The sequence below is a fragment of the Natator depressus genome, chromosome 14 (assembly GCF_965152275.1).
Source record: "Natator depressus isolate rNatDep1 chromosome 14, rNatDep2.hap1, whole genome shotgun sequence".
NCBI lineage: Eukaryota > Metazoa > Chordata > Testudines > Cheloniidae > Natator > Natator depressus.
The window spans coordinates 24,639,037-24,659,217 of NC_134247.1; the positions used below are offsets into that span (position 1 = coordinate 24,639,037).

Here is a 20,181-nt window from a genome sequence, read left to right on the forward strand (position 1 = left end):
ACAGAATGGGGTTGCCAAGTTAACTCTACATCAGATTAACCACAAATAACAGCCCATGCATCAGCAGGGGTTGACAAGTATTCCCTCTGAATCTGTCCTGAGACTTTGGGGCTCTCAGCTGCAGTGAGAGCACCCAGTGTGGGCACTAGCATGGTGGCCATGGAAGTAGAGCAGCATTGTTGGTTGCTGGTATCTGGTGGACCGGGTACATGACATGAGCGGAGACATGAGCTTTCAGTTCATGTGATTCAATGCACAGGCAGCTGCCCATAGGAATGTATCATCCACAATTTACTGGGGAATGGAATTCCAGATCTTTCTTGTATTACAGAAGCCTGGATGGGAATGCTGCTGGCCCTGTTTGACTAGCGTTTGTCTGGCTAGGGCCTAAGTGCAGGCCTCAGATAGGTCAGGCAGAGTTTGGCCAAGCTTCTTTGCATTGGTCTTAGCCTTTGGGATGTGCCCCTTCCTAAACATGCACTCGTCAGGAACTATGGAGGTGCATGGGCCACCTCGCCATCCCCATGACTCTTCTCCAAGCTGACTATTAGAAGCATCTAGGCTAAATTCAGACTCTGGTTGTTCCTCTTCAGGGTGGACCCCATCACAGGGATCTAAGCCTTTGTAATTCCCCCACAAGCTGGTTTACTGCCGCGTGCTTTACACGGAACTACTACGGAAGCATCAGCTGGTGCCAAATGCAGCAGTCTCTTTGTGAAGGCAGCATGGGGCCATGAGTGTGGAACACCATGCTCAGTGCACTCTTCAGTAGCCGTGTATTTGCTTCCAAGGGCAATTCAGTGTGTCACGTATGATCTGCAGAGCACCAAGTGGAGTGATGCCCAGTTATCAGAAAGATCACCTCTCCCACTCTGTCCCATCTTGGTATCATTATTACAGTCCCCTGGGCTGGCATTGCTGTTGGCTCCTAGGATTAACCTCTCTATGGCTAGTTGCAGGGCATGCAGTGAGCAGACCAAAACTGTTAGAGCAGCCTTGCACAGCGCGTGTCTAATCAGCTTCATGGCACCATTAACCAGATTCTCTGCAGAAACTCTACTGACTTCAGTGGAGCTACACCAGCAGGAAATTTTGTCCCCTGTGAAATCTGGTGGGTTTGGCTTAGTTTAAAGCTGGTTGTTATTTATAATGATTGATTTATAAATGGAGGTAGCCCAGATGCAAATACAAATAGAAACAGTAAAAAAAAATCTATAGAGGAGTTTTTTATCTTCTTCCTCTGGACATAAAATTGGAGGTATCGTCTTAAACATGAAATAGCTTTTCTAAAAGCAGAGAAACTCCTCAAAATACTTACTCTAAATACTAGTTGTCATTCTTATCAGAGGATAAATTTGCAATGGATATATAGCCCAGATGGGCTGTGCATCTGTGATACAAATTCTTCATTGATTAATTTATACTGGCCCCCTCTAGAATGCAGGTAAATGAATAGCTCCATCAGATGTGGGATTGATGGTTCAGTGTGAACTACAACATATGAAAATGTTCTTTTTCTTTCTTAAAAAAATGGAAGTGAAATGCTCTGAGATTGTGAATGGTTCTATTAATGTTTATGTTCAGTGCTTTTCAACTACAGAAAACAAAATAACTGGAAGCATACATTTGTAAAAGATGAGATCGTCTTGGGAACACATCGCTTGAGCTGAACAGAGTTACCTAGACGTGAGAATTAGCAGCAGTTGGAACCACGGCATGATCCATACATGATTGCATGGAATATACTAGCAAACTTCCCACCTGTGATCCATCACTGATGCAGCTCCAGCAGTGGTAACAAAGGTGCAGGCTGAGCCCCGACAGGACTCAGGCATTTTGGTCACCATGTTATCTAACCCTGCTCCGACGATAACTGCAAAACTACCAGCAACCATTTCACTAAGTTTTCAATAAGGCAGGATTAGAACATTCTTCCCAGATGAGCTGTTCTACAACCAAGGCTCCATTATTCTGCTTTATCCTTCCTGGTTGATATCACTAGTTGAAAAAGTCAGTTCCTGTGGGCACTTGAAATCCAGTGGCGCTTACAATAGCGTCAGGATCTCATGCCCTACAAAGGGGTCAGGGCTTTCTGTGGACCCACCCTGTTGGCAGTGGTTAGAACCCTGCACACAGCTGCTGAGAATATTCCACAGATTAATTGTGGCAGGTGTATCTTGTTAATTTCACCAGACAAGGAGGGAGGTGAGTGTGAATCTCTGGTCAGAAAGAATGGGGGGCAGAGAAAGCGAGGATGCAGGAAACCCTAGGGAACAGCCAGATTCAGGAAGTGCGCTGAGGTTGGTGTATGTTCAGTTACTGAGATTTCAGTTACCAGTAAGGCCAAACCCAGCAAGGAGGTAAGTCTGAGCTTATGCAGTGTGTGAAGTCTTTATCTGGAGCAGGATATGAACTCCACCTGCTCACAGTTCGTCTGTACTGCTGTTACTGTCAGAGTTCCTAGCCTTCCAAACTCACTGTGCATTGCTACACACCCTGAGATGGAACGGGATCTGGAGCCTTATCTTTCCCTGTCCTCTTACAGTGATCACATTTTGAGCCTTTTCTAATTTCCCATCCTCAGTGATAAACTATTTTAAAGAGAGAAAGCTTAGAAGCTTAAAACTCTTCGGAATGCATTTGATTTGAACTGCAAGGTCAGGACAAGATTCAGCATTTGAGACTTCAGCCTTTCTACACGGAATCCTAGTACCAAGCCCCATCAGGGGGGATGGTCTTCAAGGTTGAGTCTGTGCACCTTGACAAGAGCTGCTACTGAAAGAAAAACTTCCCCATGCCAGGGGGTGGAGGGGAGAACTCAGCATAGCTAAGTGAGTGACCCACTTTGATCAGAGCTCACTCACAGAGCACTGGCTGCAGAAGCATAACACAAGCTGCCTAGAGTAAGAGCTGCATGAATCACTGTCACTTAGTTCCTGCGTGCAGCACAAACTGGGAGTTATGCTACCACCGGCATGGCAACCTCCAGGAGCAGTCTTGATGGGGATTCGTCATTCTAATGGCTTCCACTCTGCAGACTGAAATCCCAGCAGCTGACAACTGTCAATGGGAATGTCAGTGACAATTGTTCTCCTTCAGGATGCTGGCCCCAACGCAGTACACTGTAGGAGCAGTCTGGCTGGCTGTGTAGTCACCAAACAATGTCTGAGCACTCCTGTGGGTAGGGAGTGTGGATACAGCCCTCTAGACCTGCCTTCTACTGACTGATACCCCACCATGGTCAGGCCAGCCGCTCCTCTGCACTGGGACCACTTTCAGATCCATCTGCACAAAGGCTCAATCCCTTGAAGCACTTTGGTGAAGGGTATGCCTGAAGACTGATGTATCTTTGGAGCCGACCCAGTCCCTTCTCTTGTGGGATCCACCATGGCAGCATTGACAGCATTCAGACCAGACCTGTCACCTGGACTGAGGAGTCCATGGACACTTAGGTCCGTGCTAAGTTGGTACCATCAGTGGGTCCTTGGGATCCTGGGTTCTGGCCACATGTGGAATTGCATTTGGATCTGTGGGACTCTCAGAACTGAGAAAGCTGGTTCCATCCCATCCTCTTTCTGCTACTCCCAGGGCTCCGAAATTGGGCACTAGAGCTTCTCTCCAGCCATTGCTTTCTGTCGAGTTGACAGGCTTATCTGGGGCAGTGTCAACTCTAGGGTATTGCACCCCTCGTGCATTTTGGCTGCTTGGTCCTCCAACTCCTGCCTCTGTGACATTACTGAAAGTGCAGCTTCAATGGGAGGGGTGATAAAAGCCCTGGCTCTCCCTCCCCAGCTCCACTCACATCTTAACTCCCTTATCTTCATCCTCCTAGCTCTGTGCTTTTACAAGCTGAGGTGCTGAAATGTTCTCTGGGAAGGGGAGTGCATGTGTATCTCATGGCAGATCTTGACCCCTCATGTGGAAAACTGGTACAAATTGCTCCAAAAGTCCTGGAGCCCCTGGAGAGAGGAGACTGTAGCAAGCATATCAGCACCAGTACAGTAACAGTTTGCCTTGTAACACGTGTAGGTCACGTGTGCAGCGATACCATGGCCATGTAGAGAGCCTGCAATATCCACATGTGCAGGGATGTCATGGTCACGAGGAGACTGTGGTCTCTATGGGCATGTCTACACAGCAGCTGAGAGGTGTAATTCCCAGCTAGCTCGAGCAGAGCTAGTACGTATATATCTACCTGAGCTGGGCATCACCCCGCACCGCTCCTCAGCTGCTGTGTAGATGTTCCCTAGTTATGCAACAATAGCACGAGTGCCAGTAGCTATTTTTAGTGCACTAGCTTGAGCAGAGTTAACATGTGTCCATCTGCGCCGATAAGCCCCGCCGACCTGGTGTGTAGATACACCCTTAGGTGAAACAGAATGTGGGCTTCAGCTGTAACCATAAACACCCCAAACAAATAGTGTATACGCTGCAGTGACTCGTCTCCTCATCAAGCAATTGCTAAGATTACCTGCATATCCCAGCGTGCACCCTCCATGAATAAACCATGTACGTAGGCGCCCTCACGGGGAGGGCTGCTCAAATCTTCGCGGTTCCTCTTTGTCACATCGCACTGTAGAGTCATTTTATCCAAAGGCCACTCGTTCTTTCGGGCCATGGACTGCATGATGGCTGTCAGGAAAGACTGAGGATTGAAGAATCCCGCTAGCCACACAACAGAGGGCAAGACAAAGTCTCCTGTCCACGTCTCAAGCTCCTTGATGCGGCTGAGCAGGTCAGCAAACCAGCCAGCCAGGCCAGCCATGGAAGGATAAGCCCTCCTAGTCCAGGACTCGGGCACAGTGTCCAGGAAGATGGCATTCTGTAGGTTCTCCATATCACTTGTCATTGTCAGCTCTCCCTGGTGGAGAAGAAGAAGGAAGAGGATAATAAGCGGATGCACACTATTGAAATGCAGCCACTTCTTGAGTGAAATATGGCAGCTGTTTAACACTGACCACCAGCTACCTTTATCAGGCTCTGCTTTTGAAGTCGCACCAGTGGTAAAAGAAAGGCCTAAGTATTGTCTACACCAGCGGCTCTCAAACTGTGAGTCGGGTCCCCAAGTGGGTCATGACCCCATTTTAATGGGGTCGCCAAGGCTGGCTTAGACCTGCAGGGGCTAGAGGCCAAAGCAGGTCTGATCCTGCAAACCGTCCTGTAGGTGTGTAGTTCCTACATGCCTCAGACTTCAGCTGCATAAGTATGGCACATCCTGTGAGTAAAGGTTGCAGGAATGGGACCTGCAAAGGTGACTGGTCTTGAAGTTAAAGGCAACAGGCCAAGTTAAATGAAGATATTAGAGGAGTCGGGCCATTTTCAATTAGTCCTAAATCAACAGGAACAATCTTTTTGCCTTTCAAATATGCGGGCTTACTTAGTTCCACAGGCACTAAGTGCCATCAAATGGCCCTGAAATGACAAGCTTACCTGGTCTGTATAAGTACCTGACATTAATTCATCTAGTTAGTTCTGTCCTGTGTGTGTATGTTCTCCTGGACTAGTTACCCGGTAAGAAATCTTAGAAGTGCCTGCTAATTTCAAATATTAGGCCCAAGCACAAATGACAAATCTCTCTTCCTTTGGTATTTGTCATGTAATTACAGAGGAGTAATAGGGCTATGTGTGCTCTGTGAAATAAAGGGCAATTGTGTATTTCCCTTTATATATTTCAGCTGTTTTCACTTGCCAGTAGCTTGTTTTATTGCAATGTGCTGAACCACAGTTTAAAAAAAAACAGAAAAGCAGGGCCAAGATCAGGGGGACTGGTAATGGGGCTCACCAAAGTGCACCTTTAAGGCCAAAAATTTGGATCTGATCCAGATAAGTGGTGACTAAAACGCTTTACTATCTAATGGCTGTTTGGTGGAGAAGGTGTGCCTCTCACCAATGACACTGGGGGCAGCCATCTCAGCAGAGACCAAGGATTGAATGGACCACTTCCCTCACCTCTTCAGGTAGATCTTTCAACTCTAGGTTAAAGCCATTGGCAAAACAGGCAATGAAGTCTGGGAGAGAAAGTAGTCTAATGGTTACAGCAGGACATTAGGAATCAGGAGACGTCAGATAAAATTTTTCCAAAACATGTGAGTCACTTAAGAGTCTAAGGGCTAGATTCAAAAAAGGATGTAGGCACCTAAGTCCAACTACAACGGTTAGGTACATGTTAGGATATAGATATTCAGGCCTGTCTGTAAAGGCCTGTACTTTAAGAATTTAGGGGTATTCTTATCACTTCGCTAGTTCTAGAAGTATAAAAGAAAGAATCAAAATCACTGTCTGCTGGTGTAAGGGCTTCTCTTACTGTGACAGTTTGAGGCCCTGTTCTTAGGCTAAGGCCTTTGGCTAAGCAGCAGAGGCAGCCATAAGCTGGGAAGTGACCGGTCACATCCTCACATTCCAACCTAGTCACATTGAAAGAAGGTGCTATTGGGCTGTTAGGAATACAATCCTGTCCTGATAATGCCTATCACCTCCAGAGAAAGGGAAGTGCCTAGAAAATGTAAAAGGAAACAGCATCCTGTCTGGCAAGAACTCACTTATCAATACTGGGATGTGAAATCCTCACTTCTGTATTGTTTTGTCATTATAGTTCCCACTTTGCTATTGTTTGTCTGTATAATCTCTGTCTGGTTCTGTGATTGTTCCTGTCTGCTGTATAATTAATTTTGCTGGGTGTAAACTAATTAAGGTGGTGGGATATAATTGGTTACATAATCATGTTACAATATGTTAGGATTGGTTAGTTAAATTTCAGGAAAATGATTGGTTAAGGTATAGCTAAGCAGAACTCAAGTTTTACTATATAATCTGTAGTCAATGAGGAAGTGAGTGGGCGTGGGTGTGTGTGTGTGAGGGAGAGATGGGAACAGGGTATGGGGGTGGAGAAATTGGAACCATGGTTTGCTAAAGGGGGAAATGGGAACAGGGAATGGGAGTAAGGAAACTGGAATCCTGTTTGGTTAAAGGGAGAAATGGGAACAGGGACACAGGTGTAAGGCTCTGTGGTGTCAGAGCTGGGAAGGAGGATACTAAGGAAGGAAACTGGAATCATGCTTGCTGGAAGTTCACCCCAATAAACATCGAATTGTTTGCACCTTTGGACTTCGGGTATTGTTGCTCTCTGTTCATGCGAGAAGAACCAGGGAAGTAAGTGGGTGAAGGAATAAGCCCCCTAACATCTTGGTGCCGTGACTCGGATGCATCGCATTGGATAGGTGAGTGGCAGCCTGTAAGTCCCCTTCCCCAACAGTCCGCGCAGCTGCTTGGAGGGGGTATCGCGAACTCTCGTGATGGTAGTTGCGGGTTCTGGCAAGCCAGGGTAAAGGATTTTTTGGATAAATGGATAAGGAAGAACCAGGACCCATACCAGGTGCAGGGGTCAACCTGGGATGAGATTAAAAAGGAAATGGAGGAAGTGTTAGGGGACTCAGAGGTATGGGGGGTGGCTGAGGAGCCCACCCTCCTTGGTATATGGGTAGTGGAAGAAGGTCCCTGCCCATGGGGACTGAATGCCTTCCAGGGAAAGGAGGCACTTCAGTCTGCTTGTGAGAGGTTTGAAGTAAGGGCAGCATTATGGGGAGTTGCCAGTAATCTTTCAAGTTTGGTGCTGCTTCAGCAAGGGCTGCTGAAGGGTTGTAAATTAGTTAGGGGTAGTGAAAGATGATTTGGCACAAAAGGGTTTATAGTCAAAAGCAGAGTTAACAGACCACCTTTAGAGACTGGAGCTGGGACTTGGTCCTGGAGGAGTGGAGAGAGAAGAAAAAAGTTTCAAAGTGCAACCTGCCTTTCCACACTCTTTTGTTTTTCTGAAGTTTTAATGGAAGGTACTTTGGATACTTATGTGAGATGTCAAGAAGGAAGTTTTTGTTTAATGATAAAACCCAGTTCTATAAATGTAACTGTATGTGCAGCTCTGTGCAGTCACATTGGATGGAAGCTTGGTAATTAAATTTTCCAAGGGGGTCAGGTAGAGTGGCTACTACCACCACTATGCTTCTGTCCCCAGAAGCCTTTACAGCTATTCTGAGGGAAAATGGGCCCTTTTCCCACAGAAATGGTCTATAGGGGACTGCTGCAGGCAGCAGGCAGAGAGAGAATCTGATCAAAATTATTTGACTTTTGGGTAATGTAATCAAAATCAATAAAGGATGTAAGGGGTTTCTATTGGAACTTAACTTGGCTGCCCCTGGTTGTGTCTAGTTGTACAAGATGGAAGTGTAATTGGGGTACAGTTGTGTAAAAGAGTAATCACAGTGCAAGGGATGTTAGGCAAAAGAGAATTTTGTGTGTGCGCACAGGTAAAAGAGAAGGAAAAGGGGAGGAATGAAGGGAACACTGAGCCTTGGGGTGGCTCTGGGAGATCAGATTGTTGCTTTGGTGGGTGTGCATGAAAACTCTGTGGGCATGGGGGAGGCAGTTACACCTTGTGTAAAATTAATATGGCTAATATGTTATGGAGGTCAAACTATATGGAAGGAATGTGCATATTCCCAGGATGTGTGCAGTGTGTATTGGAGAAGGGGTAAAAGAAATGCAAATAAAACATGGTACTTCATTAAAATCCTAATAGGGCTCCAAAAGGAGCCACAATAGGTTGTGCTTTCTTTTTCAGATCTGTGTGTTTTGGAGCAGGAGATGAAAGTGGAAAGTAATCAGAACTCTAGTGGAAGTGGAATGTTTCCCTTTTAAGACACTCTCTAAACTGCTAACAGCTTTGGATCCAAAAGCAAGCTAGTAAGCCTCTGTGTGTAAATGCAAATTACCTAGCTGATGGGCACAAAGGAGCTGCAAATAATGAATACATCTGGTCAGCAAACAGGCTACTAGAAGACTCAGATTAAGGCCCTCCAGGAAAGGGAGGTGAAAAAAACAAGTCAAGCCTGAAAATAAGGGGGACAGGTTAACCTTAAGGGGTGTGTGTGTGTGTGTGTGTGTGTGTACAGTGCTAGAATCTGAAGCTGTGTCTCAGCTATTACCTGAGAATAAACTTAAAGCTTGGTACAGCAGAGAAACTATTGCAAACTTGGTCTGTTGTACAAGAGGGGAAACTGAGGTACACCATCTCATGAATTTCATAAATGACCAGTGAGTGAGGTAATTCACTAGCCTGACTATAGAACAAAATAAGGACAGCCTGAAGGTAATTCTTCTGTTTATCCTGCAATTAGCAAGGAAATTTGTAAAAGAAAGTGGTATTATTATTAAGCAATAGTCTGTCCCCACCATGGGGACGGAAATTGTTTCTTTTGTTTTTCAGACACTCTACAAGCAAGCTGGCGCCAGCGGGAAAAATAACCCAGAATACCATGGATCTGTGTTTTGTGTTTGTCTGTGGTGTTTGTCTTATTGCTTGCATTGCTGTGTTTTAATGAACAGAAAATCTCATGATGTGGGTGGGGGATGGCTTCAAAAGGCTGACCTTGGGGGGGAAGATGTGTATGGGAATGCAAAATGCTCAACTAGGAGGCCAGCACCTGTGTAATAGCTACCGTGGTACCTGGAAAAGCCCTATGGAACTAATGAGAAGGGGAGGAGCTCACTGGGAATCAATGGAGGGGTGTGTAAAATAGTGTAAATCAACAGAAGATGTTTGGATGTGCCCCTCTCCTGTGACTATAGAGGAGCCTATGCAAGGGGTGGACAATTGGGTGTACTGTGTATAAGGGGTTTTGCTGGGAATGTACATATTACTGGGGGCACAATTACACCAGCCCATAACCAAACTACACACATTTACATGCTGCTATCTGGACTTTGGTGCACAAATGGATCTGTGAATCTTATTGCTGTGAATAATCAAACCAGGGCATACTGCCTGATTCCACACCAAGTGGTCAAGCTGGTTTGGACAATGTCCCATTTCTCTGTGAACATTCAATGGACTTATGATATGGACAAAAGCAAACAAAACCTCCAGGGGCAGCTTGTTGCAACTGCCAGCAACTGGACACATCAGATCATGACCCCGTCGAAGGAGGAGAGGCAGTGTTTTGGGGGTGTCTCGAATGTTGGACCATACTGCAGTGGTCAGGACTCGGTGTTGCTGTGGATTTTGTATTGTTAACTGTACTTGTGTTACGTTGCATAGGGAGATAACCTATAAGTAATGTAGTAAGCCCTCCAAACCCTGCAGTGTACTAGACAACCCAGACTCAACCTTCTCGGGCCCACTCTAATGGGAAGTCTGGAACACTAATTGGAATAGGTGTGGTATGCCCGTACGAGAGAAGGTGCAGGGCACTGTACTACACAAGGGGCAGTGGGACAGATGGAGCATCGACACCTTCCACCTTGATGCCTGGCCCCATCAGGAAATGTGTCGCCATATGTCCTATGCTTTTCCAGGGATACCTGGGCAGGAGGATCCCAAAAGAAAAAAAAAAGGGGGTGGAGTGTTAGGATATAGATATTCAGGCCTGTCTGTAAAGGCCTGTACTTTAAGAATTTAGGGGTATTCTTATCACTTCGCTAGTTCTAGAAGTATAAAAGAAGGAATCAAAATCACTGTCTGCTGGTGTAAGGGCTTCTCTTACTGTGACAGTTTGAGGCCCTGTTCTTAGGCTAAGGCCTTTGGCTAAGCAGCAGAGGCAGCCATAAGCTGGGAAGTGACCGGTCACATCCTCACATTCCAACCTAGTCACATTGAAAGAAGGTGCTATTGGGCTGTTAGGAATACAATCCTGTCCTGATAATGCCTATCACCTCCAGAGAAAGGGAAGTGCCTAGAAAATGTAAAAGGAAACAGCATCCTGTCTGGCAAGAACTCACTTATCAATACTGGGATGTGAAATCCTCACTTCTGTATTGTTTTGTCATTATAGTTCCCACTTTGCTATTGTTTGTCTGTATAATCTCTGTCTGGTTCTGTGATTGTTCCTGTCTGCTGTATAATTAATTTTGCTGGGTGTAAACTAATTAAGGTGGTGGGATATAATTGGTTACATAATCATGTTACAATATGTTAGGATTGGTTAGTTAAATTTCAGGAAAATGATTGGTTAAGGTATAGCTAAGCAGAACTCAAGTTTTACTATATAATCTGTAGTCAATGAGGAAGTGAGTGGGCGTGGGTGTGTGTGTGTGAGGGAGAGATGGGAACAGGGTATGGGGGTGGAGAAATTGGAACCATGGTTTGCTAAAGGGGGAAATGGGAACAGGGAATGGGAGTAAGGAAACTGGAATCCTGTTTGGTTAAAGGGAGAAATGGGAACAGGGACACAGGTGTAAGGCTCTGTGGTGTCAGAGCTGGGAAGGAGGATACTAAGGAAGGAAACTGGAATCATGCTTGCTGGAAGTTCACCCCAATAAACATCGAATTGTTTGCACCTTTGGACTTCGGGTATTGTTGCTCTCTGTTCATGCGAGAAGAACCAGGGAAGTAAGTGGGTGAAGGAATAAGCCCCCTAACAGTACAGTACCACTGAAGTCAGCAGGAGTTCTGCAATTGATTTTAGTGGGACCAGGATTAGGTCCCAGCTGTATGGCAGAAAGGGAGAAAATCAGTAAGGAGTTCACCTGCCTCCACAGTCAGTCATTACTCTGGGTGCAACACTATGCAGGAGCATCAGTCACATGGAAGCTATTCTGAACTAAGGCTTTTTAAACATGAAGCACCAGTCATTGTGGATGGTTACCATCCTAACTGGATGGCTCCTATTCCTGGACCAGACAATGACTTTGTAGTTAGATGCGCACAATGAACTATTCAAAGATTAAAATTAGTCTTGAAATATCCAACTCGCCCTCTGTTAGCAGATACTCAGTGAGCAGCAAAGAGGCATACTTTCTCCCCACGATATTTATTCTACTACAAATCCATGGTCTCTGCTAAGTAAGCTTCCTTTCTCCTCTGAGTCCTGTCAGTACAGATCCCCAGCTGTGGGAGGTCAACAAGCATTAACAACTCGCCCAGGAGGGGTTTGGGGAGTAACAATTACACAAAGGTTTCACTCCTAAACTGGGCATGAGTCTGAAAGGAACTCCAGATAGTAGCCTTATATATCCTAATAGAGACATTCAAATCCTCAGACATGCAGCAGAGGTGGCTTTGAACCAGGGAGAATGAGAAGATGAAATGCAAGAGGCATGAGTTGATGATGGACATGCCTGCCCAAAACCAGACAAATTCCTGGGATGGGGTAGAGAGTAAGTTCCCGCTATTGGCTGATGTTGCCCAAGATTATGGTACTGTCCCTGGTGCTACACTGCTTTTCTCCTGATTTGCGTGAGAGGTTCTGCCAGGTGAATTGTTGACTCAGCTCTAATTTCCATGCAGCTTGTTTTCTGAATTTCCAAAGATCTTGAATTGTGAGATGGCCTGAGTGAGCTCCCCATGCTGCCTGCAGCATCTGTCACAATCACACCTGAGGGTAGAGGAGAGCTGAAGGATACGTCTCTGTAGATGTCTCAGGCACTGTCCACTGCTATCAAGTGTCCCGGATCTTTTAGGGCATGTCACAAGAGACTGAATGGGTGGGGTTTAGTGCAGGAGGTCAGACGGGATGATCTGGTGGTCCCTTCTGACCGTAAACTCTATCATCACTGTTGTGCTGAGGCTGATATACTGACCTTATCAAGCGCCAGTACATCTCATTCTGAGTCTGGCACACAGCATTTACACAGAAGCAAACAAAAACAAAACTTAGAAAGTCTCATGAAAAATCACATGGTTGATTTATTGACTGAGAGTTCTCACAGAGTCCACTGATCTCTGCACCTCCAGAAACCTCTCTTCTGGTGAGTGAAGTCCACAGTTTGAGTCAGAGAAATGGCAGTCTCCTCGCTGGACGATCTACCGACTGGAAGAGGGGACAGACACGATTCGGGATGAAGAGTGTGGTCAACATTTCCAAAGGTGAGTGTCTAGTGTTAGGCACCTAAGCCCATATTTAGGCATCGAAATAAGTGATCTGATTTGCCAAGTTGCTGGGGACCTGCAGTTCCCATTTCCCATGCTGGGCAGTCAAACGAAGGATCAGATATAACACGAAGGATCAGACTGTCTGGGTCTCTGTTAACGTATCATGCCTCTTTGTGTCTCTTGAGACCATTCCTCACAGTCAGGATTATGACTCAGCTGCAGACAGTGATGTCATGTTTAGACTGCTGGGCCAAGCACTGCACTGGGCAGTCTGAGCAGAGTGTATAGTCATTTCAACACACTGGCCGGAGGCTTCTCAGCCATGGGGTCTCTCTATACATCTCTGCATCTCACTCAAAGGGTTACATTACATCCCTGCTGTAGTTTGTGGCAGCGTTTCTGGAAGACGTGCATGTTCTGTTACTGCCTAAACTCTGTTCAAAGCCTTTGTGGTTTAGTTCAGGGCCATTCTTCTCATTGTTTTCCCTGGCCAATATGTAGTGGCTTGCGTTTCTCCATATTAAATCTAATTGCTACACATTGTCCCGTTACAATAATATCTTGTTTGCTACTCAAAGATCGAAACATTAAATCACTTCTGTTTACCTGTCTCAAGAAACGGAATTTCCAGTTCAACTGCCAAATACTGGTAAATAAAGTAAATCTGTTTAAAATAATTGGCAGCATAAATATCAGGCTATTTTAAAGTGGATTGTGTATATTGCAGAACTACAAAGCACACACAACAACATTTTTATCTCTTTAGTCAACAGAACAAACACAAATTTTTCAGCAGTAGACAGATGTCACTTAAATGCTTGAATTTCAGTTTTTAGCACCTTCTATTTACAGGAAATGCATATGAAAAACGTGCTTTGTATTCACCACTTGGCTATTTTAAAAATAAGAGACAAACTGATTAAAACAGATGAGTTTTTCCATGCCATACTGATCCCATACTTTCACTTTCATGTGATTTTCTAAATGGTGGGACAGCTGAATTATCTGCAGCATATTAATCAGTCCACAAAATTACGATAATAAAATAATATTTCTAGAACTTTCCTCCACAGATTTCAAAGATCTGCACAAAAGTGGTTAAGCATCATTATCCCCATTTCACAGATGGCAAAACCGAGAAGGGGGGTGGGGGTGCTAAATAGACCAACATACCAGAGTCCAGCTGGAAGAGGTTACATCAGCTGTGTGTTTCAGAGTGTACTAATAGTAAGCCTCTTTTAACCCAGGAAGCAGAGTGTTACTATGTAAGCAGGAAAAGATGCCAAAGAATTAAATGGCAGTTTTTTTTCTGATGTTAAATTTCTAGTACAGCAGGCTGGAAACGAGTTTAAGAAATACTTCGTCTGATTGGTCACTTTCTCTTCTTTGAGAAGGAGTATATCTGCTGACCTTTTATTTGCAGGTCGAGTTCTCACTGCTGATTTGACTGGAGAAGTTACAACTTTGCATTGAGCGAGTCTGGTAAGAAAGGAGCCTGCCCTCCACCTTCCCATCCAAATGAGTTGCTATAAACTCCAAGAGTTCGTCAGCTATCATAGGTTCTGCGGAAGGGACTTTGCTGTAGGGAACAGAGTACAGTTATCGGGCTGTACATATGTTTCTCAGGAGACTTCCCTTCTGATGTGTCCTATCCATAAGAGCCAAGGGTAAGAACGGCATCTCCATCGCCATATTGCCCTCACAAAGTGACTGATGGATTGGTTCTATTAGCCCCTCTTTGGAGAAGAGGAACAGACAGGCTTTCTCTGTCCTTCGAGTGATGGCACGTCTGCTGATCCTCTACTTGTAGGAAGCTGTCAGTAGTAAAAAGAGTAAAGGCAGGGCTGATGAGGATATGGAATTTAGGAGCTATCCAGACTATGCAGACAAACAGGCTAATAGTGCTACCTGTGAATTGAAGATCCCTCTGCCAAAGGCTCCATCAGCAGACCTGGAAGTTGAGATTATAATGGTTACCAAAAGTATGAGTGCTGGACCAGGCAGCTGCCTCATTGCTCACCTGCTGGTCCTTTCCACCCATGATGCTGTGGTTATTTGGGACAAGTAACCTCCAGTTCCTTCAAGCACGGAATTCCTTTGGCTGTGCATGCCTCACTGACACAGCTATAGATCCAAGTACAGCTGCTATTCTGGTGTGTTTCCTGGCCCACACACCTCACATAATAGTTGCTAAACAGGACATTTGGGAGTCCCTCCTGATGTCTAATGGGCCATAGTAATGTCTTGACCAGGCTCGGGGGAGTGTCCATAGCTGCCTCTATGCTGGCTGTTTTGCTTCGGAAATATCCGAGTTGTGACACGGAGGCAAAGCATGGGGATTATTACTGCAATGCACTGGCGATTGCAAGCAGGCTGAGGAGTGGCTTAGTGACCCCGCTCCAGGGCATAGATTCTTTGCTTCTGCAGTTAGCTGTCTTGACAACCTGTCCAATGAAACAGCAGCATCACTTCCCTGTGGAACCTGGCTCCTGCCTCCCCTCCTCTCTGAGGTAGGGTGTTGCTCCAATCCATTCTTCCTTTTCTCTCAAATTCTCTGTCAGTAGCTCTGTAAAGCTTTGCAGTTAGGGGGAAGTGAGAGGTGCCTGGGGTCTGTATAGACAGCAGTGGAATCCATCAGTTCTTTGGCTTCTTGTTCCCAATAGATGACCCTACAATACCAGCTGTCATGACAGCCTCTTATGGGATGGCAGCAGCCATACAACAAAGGAATGTTAACTCTGTACATTTGCATGTTTCACAATGTCTCAATTGTCTCACACCAGACAATGCATTGTTTCGGTGACCTGTAGCGTCCCACCATCTGTTTGGGATGGGATTCGAGTGCACTGAACTACACACCGGAGTTAGCATCCACCAGTCCAGCAGTCTCAACTCATTGTCACTAATATTACTGAATCAAAGAATCTCACCGGTTTGTAGCCCATCATCCATGCAGGCCACTCACTGTTTTGCATAAAAAACCTTCCAAAGCAATAGCTCCTAGGAACATGGGCGTTGCCATCCTGAATCATAGAATAACAGAGTTGGAAGGGACCTCTGGAGGCCATCTAGTCCAACCCCCTGCCCAGAGCAGGACCAATCCCAACTAAATCATCCCAGCCAGGGCTTTGTCAAGCCTGACCTTAAAAACTTCTAAGGAAGGGGATTCCACCACCTCCCTAGGTAACGTATTCCAGTTTTTCCTAATATCCAACCTAAACCTCCCCCACTGCAACTTGAGACCATTGCTCCTTGTCCTGTCCTCGTCTACCACTGAGAATAGTCTAGAACCATCCTCTTTGGAACCACCTCTCAGATAGCTGAAAGCAGCTATCAAATCCCCCCTCATTCTCTTCTGCAGACTAAACAATCCCAGTTCCCTCAGCCTCTCTTCATAACTCATGTGTTCCAGTCCCCTAATCATTTTTGTTGCCCTTCGCTGGACTCTCTCCAATTTATCCACATCCTTCTTGTAGTGTGGGGCCCAAAACTAGACACAGTGCTCCAGATGAGGCCTCACCAATGTTGAATAGAGGGGAACGATTACGTCCCTCGATCTGCTGGCAATGCCCCTACTTATACACCCCAAAATGCCATTGGCCTTCTTGGCAACAAGGGCACACTGTTGACTCATATCCAGCTTCTCGTCCACTGTCACCCCTAGGTCCTTCTCTGCAGAACTGCTTCCTAGCCATTCGGTCCCTAGTCTGTAGCGGTGCATTGGATTCTTCCGTCCTACGTGCAGGACTCTGCACTTATCCTTGTTGAACCTCATCAGATTTCTTTTGGCCCAATCCTCCAATTTGTCTAGGTCCCTCTGTATCCTATCCCTACCCTCCAGCATATCTACCACTCCTCCCAGTTTAGTGTCATCCGCAAACTTGCTGAGGGTGCAATCCACGCCATCCTCCAGATCATTAATGAAGATATTGAACAAAACCGGCCCCAGGACCGACCCTTGAGGCACTCCGCTAGATACCGGCTGCCAACTAGACATGGAGCCATTGATCACTACCCGTTGAGCCCGACAATCTAGCCAACTTTCTACCCACCTTGTAGTGCATCCATCCAGCCCATACTTCTTTAACTTGCTGACAAGAATACTGTGGGAGACCATGTCAAAAGCTTTGCTAAAGTCGAGGAATAACACGTCCACTGCTTTCCCTTCATCCACAGAACCAGTTATCTCATCATAGAAGGCAATTAAATTAGTCAGGCATGACTTTCCCTTGGTGAATCTATGCTGACTGTTCCTGATCACTTTCCTCTCGTCTAAGTGCTTCAGAATTGATTCCTTGAGGACATGCTCCATGATTTTTCCAGGGACTGAGGTGAGGCTGACCGGCCTGTAGTTCCCAGGATCCTCCTTCTTCCCTTTTTTAAAGATGGGCACAACATTAGCCTTTTTCCAATCTTCTGGGACTTCCCCCGATCGCCATGAGTTTTCAAAGATAATGGCCAATGGCTCTGCAATCACATCCGCCAATTCCTTTAGCACTCTCAGATGCAATGCATCTGGCCCCATGGACTTGTGCACGTCCAGTTTTTCTAAATAGTCCCGAACCACTTCTTTCTTCACAGAGGGCTGGCCACCTCCTCCCCATGCTGTGCTGCCCAGTGCAGTAGTCTGGGAGCTGACCTTGTTCGTGAAGACAGAGGCAAAAAAAGCATTGAGTACGTTAGCTTTTTCCACATCCTCTGTCACTAGGTTGCCTCCCTCATTTAGTAAGGGGCCCTCATTTAGTAAGGGGACCAGTGCTCTGTCTCTGCAGCTTCACAGCAAGGTGCAAGAACCCTGCAGAGGCAGTTATGGGATAAGCTGTCCATAAGGGTAGTTTCTTCTTGTCCCCCTTCATTTAGAGATTAACTCATGTCCTGATGTAGAAGGTGTAATGTCCCTTCCAAAACTCTTGGCTTTTGAAATCTGTGCCATTGTTACTATTTTTTTTATGTAAGAAAGATGTGGACAAATTGGAGAGTCTGGAGGACAGCAACTAAAACCAGAAAAGGTTTAGAAGACATTGGCATTTTTAGTCTTGAGAAATGAACACTGAAAAGGAGGACCTGATTAGCGTCTTCAAATAAGTTAAGGGCTGTTATAAAGAGGACGTTGATCAATTGTTCTCCATCCCCACTGAAGGTAGGACAAGAAGTAATTTGTTTAATCTGTAGCAAGGGAAATTTAGGTTAGACATTAGGGGAAACTTTCTTACTATAAGGATAGTTAAGTGCTGGGATAGATTACCAAGGGAGGTTGTGGAATCTCCATCTTGGTGAAACATCCACAAAAAGAAAAGGAGTACTAGTGGCACCTTAGAGACTAACCAATTTATTCGAGCATAAGCTTTCATGAGCTACAGCTCAGACTCATTGTAGGCCATGTTCTCCATCAAGATGGAGACCTTTGGTGGGGTATGGGGGACCATGTGCATTTTTCATAGATTCCAAGGCCAGAAGGGACCATTGTGATCATCTAGTCTGACCTGTGAAGAGCAACTGTAAGTTTTCCCCCATGGACTCAAGTTACCATTGCAGCACACTGTGCTATTTGTTAGGTACCATTTTAAAACTGTTTAAAACGTGAGACACTTTTGGTTTCTCTTCACATCCTCATCACCTCTGCTTTCCAGTCATTCAGCACGCACATGAGATTTCATAAGGCTGCAACCTCTAGCAGAGAGAGCGCCTACCTTCAATCCCAGATCTAGCTCCTTAAGGGAGCGCTTTATCTCGCTGGTGAGGATGTTCATGCGCTCACATTCCTGGAAGGCAACCACAATGTAGGGCGTCCTCTCCTCCACCTTTGCCATCAGCTCCAGGATGTTAAACTCATCTGTTAATTTCTCTAAAATCTCATCCAGAAGAGCCTTCACCTGTTTGCCAAAGGGAAGAGAGAGAGGAGTCAGTGAGTGTCCCATGTGCTTCCTCTACTGAATGGTGGAAGAGAGCTCCACCTGCCACTTACTGCATCGGAAAGTAATCAGTGTCTTGCTGAATCACACATGGCAACTTTCAAAACAGCTTGTCCCAGCCTAGGAAAATTCAAATGCCTACCAAACATCATGTCAAATGAGGCTCTTTTAAAAGGACTACTTATAAATGCCCACGTGGCATGGCATACTCTATTTTGCATCCAGGTTTGCATTGCTACTTCTTCCAAGGCCAGGTTCAATGCAAGAAGATGGATGAAGCTATAAAGGTAAAATCAAATACTGGTGCCTCCAGGATTGCTGACTTTATGAACTATTCTTTAATGTTTTAGTGACAAAACTTGGAGATTATTTTAAATGGAATTTTAAGCTGAATTTGGTATTCTGAATGAATACAACATGGGGGAAAAAGCATAACAAAGCAAGTTATTTCCTGTCTCCTTCACAGCTGCATTTGGAAATATGATCGTTTGTGTGTAACTAAAACAGAAAATGCACCAGGAAAAACTCCAAAGCATCAGGCTAGCATTTTGTGTACGGTGCGTCCTGGGAGCCTGTACGTATGCCAGCCAGACTGCTATCCCCCATGGTTGATGGCTGTGTGCCAGCAGAGGCCACAGCCCGGTTTATTCGCAATGCTCTCACATCATCATCTTCTTTCATATGGCTTGGGTAGGTAGCAATGACTACAAATTTGTATGTCCTCACATGATGATAATTAAGACACTGGAGCGCAGAGGACCAGTTAAAGTCAGGCCCTAGCACTGGCTATGATACAATTACACTAATCATGGGGAACTCCTGAAGAATGCCAAACTGGTTATTTCTGTTTCTTGTACGCACTGTACAAAGGCTGACCAGGTTATAATAAAGGGTCATGAGAAAAAACAGAGACTAAAATGCAGCCAAATTAAACAAAGTCACCCAAGTGGGAATGGCTCCCTCCTCTGCCCATCTTACCTTTTCTTCCCTCGTAGCTCCTCCTCCTTCACCCACATTACTGTCATGAGGCTGCATCTCCAACACGGTGCGGAAGAGTTTCTCTGAGGTCTGGGTTAAGAAGCCGATTTCAGCGTTTGGATGGAGACCATACAGGTACGGAGACTCGGCAGGCAGGGCATCGTCTATGTACTACACAGAAAGATCACACCTCCCATTATTGTTACGTACAGGGTTAGGGACTTTACACGTACTGATTGCATTGATGGGCTGGACAGCCATCACACACAGTCAGCCCAATGCAGTGTATCCAGCTGGACTGACCTGCGGTGCTAACAAACTGCTAGGAAGCAGGAGGGTGGAATTAGTAAAGCTGTTGGAATAATAATAATTTCTGCCACAAGAAAACAAGCCTGGCCGTTGTTGCAGGATGTCTTGGCTACATATCTC

At 45.6% G+C, this 20,181-nt stretch overlaps 1 protein-coding gene across 1 annotated transcript in view; it reads right to left on the reverse strand.

Annotated features, from left to right (window-relative positions):
* DNAH9 (dynein axonemal heavy chain 9) overlaps positions 1–20,181 on the reverse strand; it is a 397,352-nt gene that overhangs the window by 4,467 nt on the left and 372,704 nt on the right. The window contains exons 66-68 of the mRNA XM_074971509.1: positions 19,753–19,923; positions 18,553–18,735; positions 4,472–4,861 (exon numbers count right to left, since the gene is read on the reverse strand). Coding sequence (XP_074827610.1) covers positions 4,472–4,861; positions 18,553–18,735; positions 19,753–19,923 — 744 coding nt within the window. The remainder of the gene's footprint in view (positions 1–4,471; positions 4,862–18,552; positions 18,736–19,752; positions 19,924–20,181) is intronic.